We start from the raw sequence: 13,092 nt of genomic DNA on the forward strand, positions 1-13,092 counted from the left end.
CACAGCCAGATATTTCTGGTGTCAAGAATTCAGTCCCACCTTCAAGAACAGTCAGCAAATCAGCAGCACAGTAGCACTGCTGCTTCACAACACTAGGGACCCCAGTTTGAATCCAGCCTTGAGTGATTGTCTGTGTGGAGTTTGCATGTTCTGCCCATGTCTACATGGGTTTCCTCCAGGTGCTCCGGTTTCCTTCCACAGCCGAAAAATGTGCAGGTTAGGTGGATCGCCCATGCTAAATGCAGAGTTACAGGGATAGGGTGGGGCTAGGTCTGGGTGCAATGCTCTTTGGAGGGTCGGTGTAGACTTGTTGGGCCAAATGGCCTCTTTCTACACTGTAGGGATTCTGTGATTTTAAGTCACATGGCCATCAGCTCTCCAATCCTATGAGCACCAGAGTGATGCGCTCTGCTAGAACTGCAGTAAGTCAAGCAGTGGGGAAGGGATCGGTAAATTGGAGGCCTTGAGTGGGTACATGTGTGTAGGTCACTAGGGGTAACACTCTTCATTCAGAAGAATAGAGAATGAGAATTAATAAGATGTGACTGTCACAGGCTATACCAGTGTTGGTTGATCATTCATACTTGCACTGGGAAAGGTGCTGCTGAGCACCCCTTCTGAACTCCTGCAGTTCATCTGATGCAAGTACATCTACTGTGCTGTTAGGAAGGGAGTTCCAGTGACAGTGATGGAAAAGCAAGTTAGTTCCAACTCAGAATGATGTTTGGCTTGGCGGGAAACTTACATGTGTATTGTTTCCATGCCCTTCCATTGTTCTTGCCCTTCTAGATAGTAGAGGTCACCGGTTTATAAAATATTAAAGAAAGCTTGGCTAATCACTACAGTGCATCTTGTATATGGTACACACTGTTGCCTCTATATTTCACCTTACAGTTCATGATGTCACTCTGTCATTGGTCAGAGGTAAGCCTCTGGATTTGTGCCTCTGGAACATCCAGAATGTTGCAGGCTGCTTTCAAGTAATGAGGCATAGAAGGTCACTTCTGTGTTGCAATTTGTTTCCAGGGCTTCTGGTTAGCTGCATGGATATTAGATGTGGGCACATCAGTGTTTCTGTGATTTTTCTTTGTCCTGCACAGAGTTGAAGAAAAAATCTACAGGTGTAAAGATAATGGATAAAGAAGCAGGACTAGTTGAGGTGCTTTTGCAGAGAGTTCACATAGATGTGATGGGCTGTGTCATCTCCTGTGTTTCTAATAATATAATGTGCAGGTTTCACATATCAGTTCCTAGCATATTTGTTATTAATTTGTTTGCATTGTCACCTCAAAACATACTTTCCCCTGCAATGGTAATCCATCTGGACCAAGCTGAAAGCCAATGCAGCAAACTGGGAAAACTTGTTAAGGACATACTCTTTTCTCTAGCCACATGGCTTCCAAAAGCAGAAATCATTCTTTTCCTTTTTAGATACCAATAGAAACTCTTGCTATCTGTTTTCATCTTTCTAGCTAGCTTTCTCTCATAGTCTAATTTATTTGTCATGATTAATCTTTCAGTCATTCTCTGCTATTCTCTACATTCTGACCTGCTACTTATCTTTGCTCAATTGCATGCTTTTCCTCAAATTTGATGTTTTCCATAACCACAGAAATTTTCTTTCCAGTAGGAGTTTACTTAATCTGAATATTCTGAAGTATCCAATTAAATGTCTGCTACTGTTTCTCTATACTGATATATCTCATAGCCTAATAACCCAGTTCACTTCAACTAACTCAGCTTTTACGTACGTGTAATTGCCATTTGCAACACAATCACCTGCCCTGCCATCTCTGATATGTGTCAATTAATAATTGTTAATTAATTAATTTAAAATTAGTAAAGCCTTTTTTCTAATTTTAGCACTACCAGTTAACTTTATAACACTGAAGAAATACAACTGTAATTGAATTTAGTTATTGATTTGCCTGCTCCTTTTGCTACACAAATTTGAATCAACAAACATCTTCACTTCTGATTTTATGATGGACGGAAAGTCATGGTGAAGCAGCTAAAGATGATTGAGCCTAGGACACTACCTTAAGGAATTTCTGCAGTAATGTCTTGGGCGTGAGTTGATTTGCTTCCAAAAACCACAAACTTCCAAAGTGGAGAGTTTCCCCTCTCATTTTCATTGACACCAATTTTGCTCATGCTTCTTGATGTCACATTCAGTCAGGTGTAACCTTAATGTCAAAGCCAGTCATTATCACTTCTCACTTCAGGACCCAATTGGCCTAAGGATGGATGGTTGTCTGACATTTACCCTGCCACTGATAAAACACCAGCAGATGTGGGTAGGCAACAGTATGTGTCTGTAGTCAATAAATATACTGTATGTTAATTTACAGAAATGACTGCAGTTGTTCCACAGTTTAATTACTTACTTTACCCAGTTGGATCTTCTTGGATTAGCCAATTTACTAGAAAGTACTCATTTATTTTGACCTTTTTCAGTCGCTTAGACTATTTCAATCCAGAAAGCTGCTTGCCATCAATTTATTCCAACATTTTTTTCTTCAAAAGCATAAGATACAGAACCATATTTGTTCTGTTTTGAATACATTGAATACTGTCAAGCATTCCAGAAGTACAAATGGAATTCCCATTCTTACAGCAGTGTGGATCTCTCTACAGCAGGTGGACTACAGCAGTTCAAGAAGGCAGCTCACCACCACCAAAGTGCCAAGCACAGAAAATAATATTTTGAGTTACAAAGTGATCAACTCATGAAAACATGTAAAAATTTGAAAAGCAAAGTATGTCAACAGTGCACATAGGGAGTTGACCCCATGTATATCACTGACGTTGCCAAAAAGCACAATGTGGCTGAGGCAGAGGAGAAGCTAATGATAGGCCTTTGGGAAATCCTTCAATAACAATCCAAGACTGGGAAGAGAAGTTATTGGTAGGTCAGTCAGTAAGACTGAAGCAAAACAAGGCCAGATTCACTGAATTGGATGATACGGAAAATGTATTGGAAGATGAGGGTGTAATTAATCTTTCAAAGTCTGCAGAGAGCTTGGGATGAGTTATAGGGACAGTGCAGTAAAGTCAAACAATATGTTATTTGAGAGACTTGTTCAGCCCATTTCAGTGGTGTGGGAGCATAGGAACAATTAATTAGTGACAGTGAAGCTGGAATTTGTGGCAAAATGGACTTGGAGTTGGGGGTGACATATTCAAGGATTTTGGAGAGGAAACAAATATTGGCGATGCTTCTTTTTCTAGACATAATTTCACATCCTGGAATTGTAGTTGAATGGAGCACATTTTTATCAAATCAGCAAAATAAATTGCCTAACCCACTTGTCTGCTCAACACTAAGAGACTGAAAAATCCACCTTGGGATAGATGCTTTTGAAGAGAAGTCATTAATGCCTTATGGTTAACAAAGTACCTCAGCAACTTTCTCAAGGAGACCAGGCAAATTCTGAATACCTACTTGAGATTGGAGCTACCAGCCTTCCGGTCTGAGTCATGATGTATGGTTAGGGGCTACTGAATTAAGCACACTGCAAACTTGAGCCTGTGGCCCTAAAGCAGTTCTTCAATAGTATTTTCTGAAAGTATTTAAATGGTTACTAGATTTGAGTTTTTTGCGTCATTATGCTGAAATGTGGATAACATTTTAAAAGCAAAAGCCTTTTCATTTGCAGTACACTGACATGCAGAGATGCTGCTTTCCAAAGTAAATATTCATATGGAATGTTCAGTGCTGACCCAATAAAAGATTAACTGGCATTTTTCAGTTTTTGTTAATGACCATTAGAACTGTCAGAAAACCTAACTACACTTGAAGTGTTTTGGATAATAGCAATGCTGATCGTAATGCTGGCAATTTCCCTATTTTTGCAGGTCACCGCCAGAGGATTTAGCCCATTGTTGCAGTTTGCTTACACTGCTAAGCTATTACTCAGCAGAGATAACATCCAAGAGGTCATGCACTGTGCTGAAGTCCTACACATGCACAATCTGGAGGACTCTTGCTTCCGCTTCCTTGAGGCCCAGCTCTTTAATGAAAAAGATGGTTTTTTCCTTTACACCAAAATGGCAACGTTCCAAAAGTCCAATGTACAAGATGGGAATTCCGATGGTGAGGGAGAACACATGCAATCTGACACTCGTAAGATTACTTGTTCCAGGGACAGAATAAGTAAAGAGACACTTGGGTTCGAAGCATCTTCCAGGCTATCTGAGAAAGAACCAGCTGTAATATCCATCCCTGTTACATCAAATGATGATATGGGACGCTGCCCAAAATACAGGAAATACCAGCTTGCTTGCACCAAGCATATCAGTAGCACACCACATACCAGTACCTCAGGTTTTCCAAGCACATATAAAGAAGACCGGCCAGTCTGTACTCAATCTCAAGGATATAGCAAGGCACAGGTAAAAATTGAACCACATGCACCAGAAATTGCAGCAGAAAATACTGTTCAATGCTTGTCTGAAAGTGAACCTGGTGCAATGGAACATGCAGTTGCAGATAAGGAAATCAACGTTAAGCAGATGAGTCCAATGTGTGTTGATAGACCCAAAAGTAGAACACCTCCTTGTTCAAGGTTCATTAAAAAAGCTGATGTAGAATCTACTGAGAGACAAAATCCACTGCAACGACCTTTAGACACCAGAACATCTTGTTCCCTTGAAGAGGGAATGACTCAGGGTGACCTCAAAACAGAATACAGGCCTTATAGCGAGATCTATGGACTATCCTGCACACCTCAGAAAGACAACAATAGCTTTACTGTTGGATCCCAACTGACAGGACCATCTTGTGAAGTGATTTGCAAACAAGAACTGGAATCGGACAGAAAGAGTGTCATATTTTCTTCTGGTACCTTGGACAGGATGAACACTCCTGCTGCACATTCATATACTGGTAGGGGCTCACTAGAGGACGAACTTACTGAGCATGTGCCAAAAGGTTTGTGGAGTGGTACTAGCCAGTCACTTCCATGTTCACAGACTTGTGTTCCTACTAGACTTGCAATGGAGCCTTTGTTGCCATTGAATTCATGTAGAATTCGACCTACCTGTAAAACCAGCTGCCCAGTGCCAATTAAAGTGTGTCCTCGGTCTCCTCCATCTGAGACTAGGACCAGAACCTCAAGTTCCTGTTCCTCTTACTCATTTCCTGAAGATGGAAGTGGTGGTTCTCCTTGCAGTTTACCCCAGTTTGAGTTGTCCACTTCACCCTGTTCACAAGGAACACGCTTCCTATCTGCGGAGCAGCAAGAGTTAAGCATGATCGGAGATGCAATGTTCAATCAATGTAAACCACCATTAAAATGTGAGCAGTCATATGGCACCAATTCCAGTGATGAGTCTGGATCCTTTTCAGAAGGGGACAGTGAATCATGCTCAACTCGAGACAGAGGACATGAGGTACAGTAGCAACATATTTAATAAAAATACTTATAATTATAAATTCATCCTTACTGGAACTGTCAGTTTCAGCAGATTTAGTAGTGTGCTATGATGCTAAGTGTCAGTGTGCCAATATTTAGAATCATGGAGGGATAATGGATACGCTTTTGAATCCTGCAATTGTTTGTTCCTGAACTGAGCCATGCTGAGCAGCACAGCTTCAAGTGTAAATTGTGATGCTTTCCAGGAAGGGAGGAGAGAAAGTCATAAGAATAGAAATTACCTCACAATGTTACTTAGAAATGTATAAACACGTTCATATCATATCCTTATTTCCACTTCTTTAATGAAGACATTAATCCTTACAAAACAAAAAGGGTTAACATGGCCTGTGGAGGTTGTTGCAAGATCATTAATGATTTCATGCCATTTTAAGCATATTGTGCATTTGCACAGAGTCATTGTTGACAGCCTTTTATTCTATAGAGGACAGTCGTGACTGTGACTCTCATGGCTTCTGTCTACAAGGTGCTAGGCCAGGTGGATAGGGATGATGAGAACTATAGGAAAAGAGGAAAAATCAATTCAACATAGCCCAAGGAAAGTTAAAATCATAATTACCAGAAATTAATATTTCTGTATTTATATTAGGTGCACAATTATCATTTTTACAATATGATTGCATAGTTAATAAATGTAAAATTGGTGCACCTTTTCAGTTGTTTGATACTTCCAGACATTAAATAACACAGCAGGAATTCTGGATACTTTAAATAGTTTAAAAAAAACTCAAATTAGATAGAATTAGCAGGCAATGATAGCAGCAATGTTTATATTCACTACATACAATTATACCACATTTTCTCATAGTTCTTTACGTTGTCATTTTTACATGAACAACAACTTGTATTTATTTTCAAGGCTTTAAAATAGAATATCCCAAAAGGGTCTATAACTTGCCCAAGTTAAGGAAGTGTTGTGATTAAATAGATGGATTTGTCACAACAGCTTGCATTCACAAAATGACATTACAGAAATGTAATCAGGCACAAATTAATACGATGCCGAAGAGGCAGAAGCTGGCAGAACTAACTTTTTTTATTTGTTCATGAGATGTGAGCATCACTGGCTGGGCCAGCATTTATTGCCAATCCCTAATTGGCCAGAGGGCAGTTAAGAGTCGACCACATTGTTATGGGTCTGGAATTAGATATAGGTCAGACTAAGTAAGACTAAAGTTTGCTCAAAGATACGATTATAACAAAGCACTTTAAAGTTATACCTTGCATGAATATTTCATCTTTTGTGGCCTTAGGATATCCTAAGGTATTTAACAGCTGATGAAATAGTTTTGAGGCACCTGACCCTGTCATTGCAGTTTAGGAAACTGGGAATAAGGAGGCTTAGTGTTGTAACAGTGCAAGTTATTTTTGTGGCAACTAGAGGAGCCCTTGATTGGGTCACCAGTTGATTTCCCCTTCATAGGAACATATTTAATCGTCTAAATTAGCTCTCTGCTTGCTTCAGGCAGCAAGAGATGACATAACGGCAACAAAGGAGTGAGGGTGCTAAATTCTTCCCTGTAACTTGCGGAATGTTGCTACCCAATTTCTGCCAGGCAAGCAATTGCATAGTCTCCCTGCACAGCTTCTAATTTCAGGTTTGTGGTTCAGAATAGGTTTCACTGCTGATGTGAAACAAAGCTGTACAGAAAGGAAAAAAAGGAGATGGATGATTAGTCAGCTTGCATGTCTGTCATACACAGCCTATAGGTGAGCTAAGGAGTAACTTTGACAGATGCCAGAGAACAGATTGCTTGCCCATCCTCTCAGCTATTTTGTGCACAACTCCCTGTAAAGGGATTTTCATTTTCTTTTAATGATCCGCTTCATTTTAGCCAAGCATTTTCTGAATGAGAACATTTTTTGAAAGGGTGAATGTGAATAGAACCAACCACAGTTTTCTATTTTACATGCAGATCATAAAAATGCCAAAGGAAAATTAACATCCCTCATCTGGCACAGTGTAATGTATACTGCAGATGATTAATGGATTGAGATCAGCTTTACATGCCTAAACCTTATTTAGTACTGGGCCAACTCACACAGACTGAAGGAAAACCTGAATTTCTAAAAAATACTTGCGTGCATTTTTAACCCAGAAAGTCATTATTTCCGTTGCACTATAAATAAACACAATGAATGTCAATAGGCCTAGAGAGGAGAATGAGGTATCAAAAATAGCAGCTAGCAAGGTTGAGGACAATGCACTTTGAAAGAGGAAGGAAACTGTTAATGTATTGGGCAATGTCTGTGAGGGGATCAGGTCTTTTGGCCTCCTTTATTTTACATAATTGCAATATTTCTTTATTAATAACTAAGTACAATGACCAGCTTTGATATTTAACTTACAACTGTAAATCTGTGATCACAATATTCTGAACAGTATCATATTCCTAATTGTGTTGCCAGCCCTACTTTAGCAGTGCAAAACAGAGGTTTCATGATGGAAGTGAAATAATTCAATATGTCTTTTCAAAAAACATTGAATTCTTTTGTGGTCGAATCAATGCTGTTCGCACCAGCTTGAATCTGGACTTGTTCAAATGCATTTGTAGTGCAGGAAATTTGGGAAAAAGTACATTCCATTCTGTTTTGTATCCTGGTGGTGCATCAATTTAATCATTGGTCAAGCGAAAACATCTCAAGAGTAGATTTTGATTATATAAAATTTACTGAAATCCATGAGCATTGTTAAAATGTAGATGCTTAATAGCAGTTATGGAAGTTCTGCTTTTTTCCAGTGTAATTGCAATTTACCATTCGTTCAGATCTTTTTTTTCCATTCTACCTCTCTTGCCCAAGTTTTACGTCGATACTCAGCTCATATATCCAATAAATATATAGTGTAAATTTGTCAGTAAAATGTCAAATATATAAATGTCTAAGGTTTCTAAATGTTGGTATATCCTATAGTTGGAAAGACCAGCCAGACCATTAAGCTTGTTCCTCCTGATCAGCCCGTTGGGTATGTTCCACTATTTACTGAGATCATAGCTGATCTGATAATCCTCAACTCCACTCTCCTGCATTTTCCTACAACCCTTGATTCCCTTACTGATTAAACATCTGTCTAAAAGGTATAGGTAAAATTGCCATCATTGTAGGAGACCATGGGGCTGTTATCTCATTAGAGAAAGAGAGATGAGATAGTAGGAAATGAGTTTCACTTGAGGGCCACCATACACCAGGAAAGGGGAGAGGTTGAGAAGGCTTGACCTTCATGGTGATACAGGAATTGAACCCACGTTGTTGGCATCACTCTGTATGACCAAGTAAGCTAACAGACCCCCAAAAAATCCATCAGCTTTGAATATACCCAGCCTCAACAGCCCTCTGTGATAAAGAATTCCAGATTCACTACCCTCTGAGAGAAGAAATTCCTCCTCATCCATACCATGCTCGAAGATAATGCCTTCTGGTCAAATTTCACCATGTTGGGATTTGAATTCACATGCCCAGAATATTAACTTGGGTCTCTGGATGTTACACTTTGATGTAATCAAAACCTACCCAACCCATTGAAGCACCTGAATAAGGCAACACAGAAAATTTTGCTTTCCTATCTCTGAAGGTAAATAAAACAATCTTCAATCTTACCTTCGATCCAACATCCTGTTTCACGCATTCCTTAGTGTGAAATTGCCATGTTTTGGTCAGCTCAGGAAACATCCTGCCTCACAGTACCAAATTTATTCTGTCAAACTGAATTACAGCTTTTAGGAGTCCGCTTTGATTTTCTCATTGGAATGACAGGATGGTGGCCTCTTATGGATCTGGATCACCCTGCTCATTCAGATACCCCATATCTGGGACTTGAGACAAGATGTAATCACACATAGAGGGGCACACCCAAAGTCCAGTCCATTGGCAGAGTGAACTAATTATAATTCCAGGCCAATTATTCACAATATAGAGCCCTATATCTTCATAACTTAGTTCCTTGACTGTTACACAGTATTACAAGAATAAGTGCAGAATGCCATACCACAATAGCTCACTTGCCCTACTTAAAAGTTTAGTGACCTTGAAAGATGACTCACCAAAGAATGAACAATACTGAGAATTGACCAGTTTGGTTGGAGGTTTGAGGTTTGAACTATATTATGATTGAAATCCAAAACCACCAAGGGAGTATTAATCGCCACAGCCTGCACTCTACAATCTTGCTTAATTTCTGACTTAGGTCCTAAGAGTATAAAGACTAATAGTATTGTCTTTGTGGGTGGGGGTGTGTGAGATCTAGATCTTAAGTATTCTCAGACACATCATGAACACTTATGTCATATGCTGTGATACCCAGCACTGGTCGCGTGTGGTTGGTGCAGAGTGCTGCCGCCAATCCCCCTTTCTATATTTTATTTTAATCAACCTGTTCAAACACATTATGACACACCTCTGAGACAGGTTAGACTTAAGCCGGATCTTCTAACCCTGAGGACACCACCACTGTGCCACAAGAACCTCAATTCTCCTTACTACTCTTTTAAAGGAAATGTTAAACATATTGGACAGCCCCTGCTGGGGCACTGTAACAAACAAAAAAGTAAATAGAAACTTACAGCACAAAGCCTTCATCCTATATATTTTTAATCAACCTGTTGAAACATGTTTATGACATGTTTCTAGAGTAGATGGGGCTTGAACTCAGACCTTCTGGCCCAAAGAAAGCGACACTAGTTCTGTGCCACCAGAGTTGTAAAGTCATGAATACAAACAAACACAGCTGGAAGTATTCAAACCTACCGAGGAGATCCCAATAGATTTCTAATCTATCATCTTAATCACTTGGTCATGATGACTTGCCAAACTATTGGAGAAGAGCTTGAACATGTATCTTTTCACTAACATCATGACACCTATCAAAATCAACTGCCATATTCAATAGGCAAGCGACTGGTGCAGACTGCAATTTTAATCCAAAGCCTGAGGCTACTCGGCTGCAGTACCAGATAGACGGTCCTTTTAATGATTGCTGTAGCATAAGAGCTAGGAGCAGGGGCAGGAGATTCAGCCCCTCAAGCCTACTCCAACATTTAATACTGATTTCATCTCAGCCTCAACTCCACTTTTCTGCCCACTTCCTATGACATTTTAACTCATTACTAATTAAAAATCTATCTCTTCTTAGTGTCTTGGCATCCCGAATACTCTGGATAATGAATTCCACAGATTCACAACCCTTTGAGAGAAGTAATTTCTCCTCATCTCTGTTTTAAATCTAGCACCCCTTAGCCTAAAACTATGAACTCTCGTTCTAGATTGTCTCACACGGGGAATCATCCACTGTTGCCACTGCAATAGAACATAACCTTTTTTCCTATATTAAGTCTAAGGGTCTATCCAACTAGCAACAAGTTTTCTGAAGAAGGGTCTAGGCACGAAACGTCAGCCTTCCTGCTCCTCTGATGCTGCTTGGCCTGCTGTGTTCATCCAGCTCTACACCTTGTTATCAATGATAAGCCACTGTTGAGTCTTAACAAGGAGGCATTTGGTTTACACAAGGTGTAGTTTATTTCATGGTAACGATAGATACAAGTTGTTTTGTCTTTGTAATTACACCAAACTGGTCAGGAGACAAGACGTGATACATTTGTCTGCAGCGGGACCTCATGCTTGACTGCTTCTTCTGCACCCAAGGGCTGTGTGATATCTGACTGACTTAATGCAGCTATAAAATTAACACCTCCAGATCTTTCACTTTCATTTCTGAGAACCCTGGTTTAAATCTCACCATGGTAGATGGTGGAATTTGAATTTTAAAAAAAACTTCTGGAAACAAATATGACCATCATGAGTTAATGATGACCATGAAATTATTGTCGAATGTCATTACAATCCATCTGGTTCACTAATGTTCTTTATAGAAGGAAAGCTGCCATCAGCATTTGTTATGGCCCACATGTGACTCCAGGCCCACTGCAGTGTGGTTGACTCTTAAATGTCCTTTGAAATGACCTAGTAAGCCACTGAAATGTGTCTAACTACTGAAAACTCTCAATAAAAGAATGAACCTGGTTGGACTGGATGGCATCAACAGAGGCACTGGAAACAACAATGACAAAAACAGCCCTGCTGATCCTGCAAAGTTCTTCCTTATTAATGTCTAGGGGCCAGTACCATAATGAAGAAATCAACTGGGAGATGCAAAGGTGGAATTTGACATTTTAGTTTGATTTTAGTACTTCTCCAATTCTAATCATGTCGTTATGATCACTGTTATTGAAAAGTACATTAGAATCTAGTACCTGGTGTTGGAAATTTGATCATATCTGTTGCTTATAATCTAATCCTGGATGATTTTGCCCATATTTGATTGGCAGCAAGGGCAGCAGGGTGATTCTCAGTGGGACGAATCACTTGCGCTCCCCAATGCCATGTCCCTCGATCAAGACCTGAGTGTCTCTCAACAAGGGTCCCCCACCCTAGTGCCCACAAGTTATCCGGCAAGTATTTGCTTGTTATACTCCCCGTATGATGACACCTACATCCTCTGCTGGGTTAATACTGGTGGCAGAGGGTGATGCCTTTAAATGACAGAAAGGTCATCCTCAGGATGTCCTGCTATGGATTTGATCAGGATGACCTGCAAAGACAGTGGGATTCAATGACGCCTACCATCAACATTGCTATGGTAAAGGCACTTGATTCTGACAATAAGATCTGTTTCTCTTCGTAGATGCGACCTGACCTGCTGATTATTTCCAGTATTTTCTCTTTCTTATTGCCTTAAGATATGCTAGCTGAGAAATGATCAGCATATAGAAATGGGAAAATTGTGCAGTGGATAAATGGTGTAGGAAGGAGGGCATCAGATTTCTGAGGCATTGGGACCAGTCCTGGGAAAGGTGAGTCTTATACATTTTAACAGGACCAGGACGAACATCCTCAGAGAGATATTCATTAGTGCCTCTGGGGGAGGTTTACCTAGATTGGCTGTACAATCAGAGCCTGATAGTGATCTAATATTCAAGGGTCCAAAACTGGCAAAAACAAAAGTAGAAAAGTCGAAAGCAAAAAATAGAAGATAGACAAAGCATCAGCAAGCATCATACAGGATGGGAATAGGGAACAATGTTTTAAAAAAAGCAGAATTAAAGGCATGTAACTGAATGCGTGTAACACCTCGTGAGATGTGGACATTGCTGGCCAGGCCAACATTTATTGTCCATCCTGAACTTCTCTTGAACTGAATGGCTTGCAGGAAGCTTTCAGGAACTAGTTAAAAGTCAACTCATTGCTGTGGATCTGGAGCCACATGTAGACAAGACCAGGCAAGGATGGCAGATTTCCTTCCATAAAGAGTAATATGGATTTTTATGACAATTGACAGTGTTTACAAGGTTGCCAGCCTTTAATGCTAGATTTTTACTGAATTCTAATTTCATCACCTGCCATGGTAGGATTCAAACCCATGACCCCTGAGGTTACGGATTCCCAGTCCAGTGACATTACTACTATGCTGCTGCCTCACTATTTACAAAAAGATTTGTGATTTGAATGCATAAATTGATGTAAATGAGTAAGATTTAATTACCATATGGAGACATGGCTACAGGGTGACTAAGATTGGGAATGGAATATCTAAAGATATTAGCATTTTGGAATGATAGACAAAAAGGAAAAGGAGGTGTGATAACAATCTTAAGGGGTGAAA

The 13,092-nt window shown here is 39.9% G+C and overlaps 1 protein-coding gene across 1 annotated transcript in view; it reads left to right on the forward strand.

Annotated features, from left to right (window-relative positions):
• bach2b (BTB and CNC homology 1, basic leucine zipper transcription factor 2b) overlaps nt 1-13,092 on the forward strand; it is a 242,504-nt gene that overhangs the window by 211,388 nt on the left and 18,024 nt on the right. The window contains exon 3 of the mRNA XM_048597425.1: nt 3,859-5,394. Coding sequence (XP_048453382.1) covers nt 3,859-5,394 — 1,536 coding nt within the window. The remainder of the gene's footprint in view (nt 1-3,858; nt 5,395-13,092) is intronic.

The sequence above is a fragment of the Rhincodon typus genome, chromosome 5, assembly GCF_021869965.1.
Source record: "Rhincodon typus isolate 14 chromosome 5, sRhiTyp1.1, whole genome shotgun sequence".
Lineage (NCBI taxonomy): Eukaryota > Metazoa > Chordata > Chondrichthyes > Orectolobiformes > Rhincodontidae > Rhincodon > Rhincodon typus.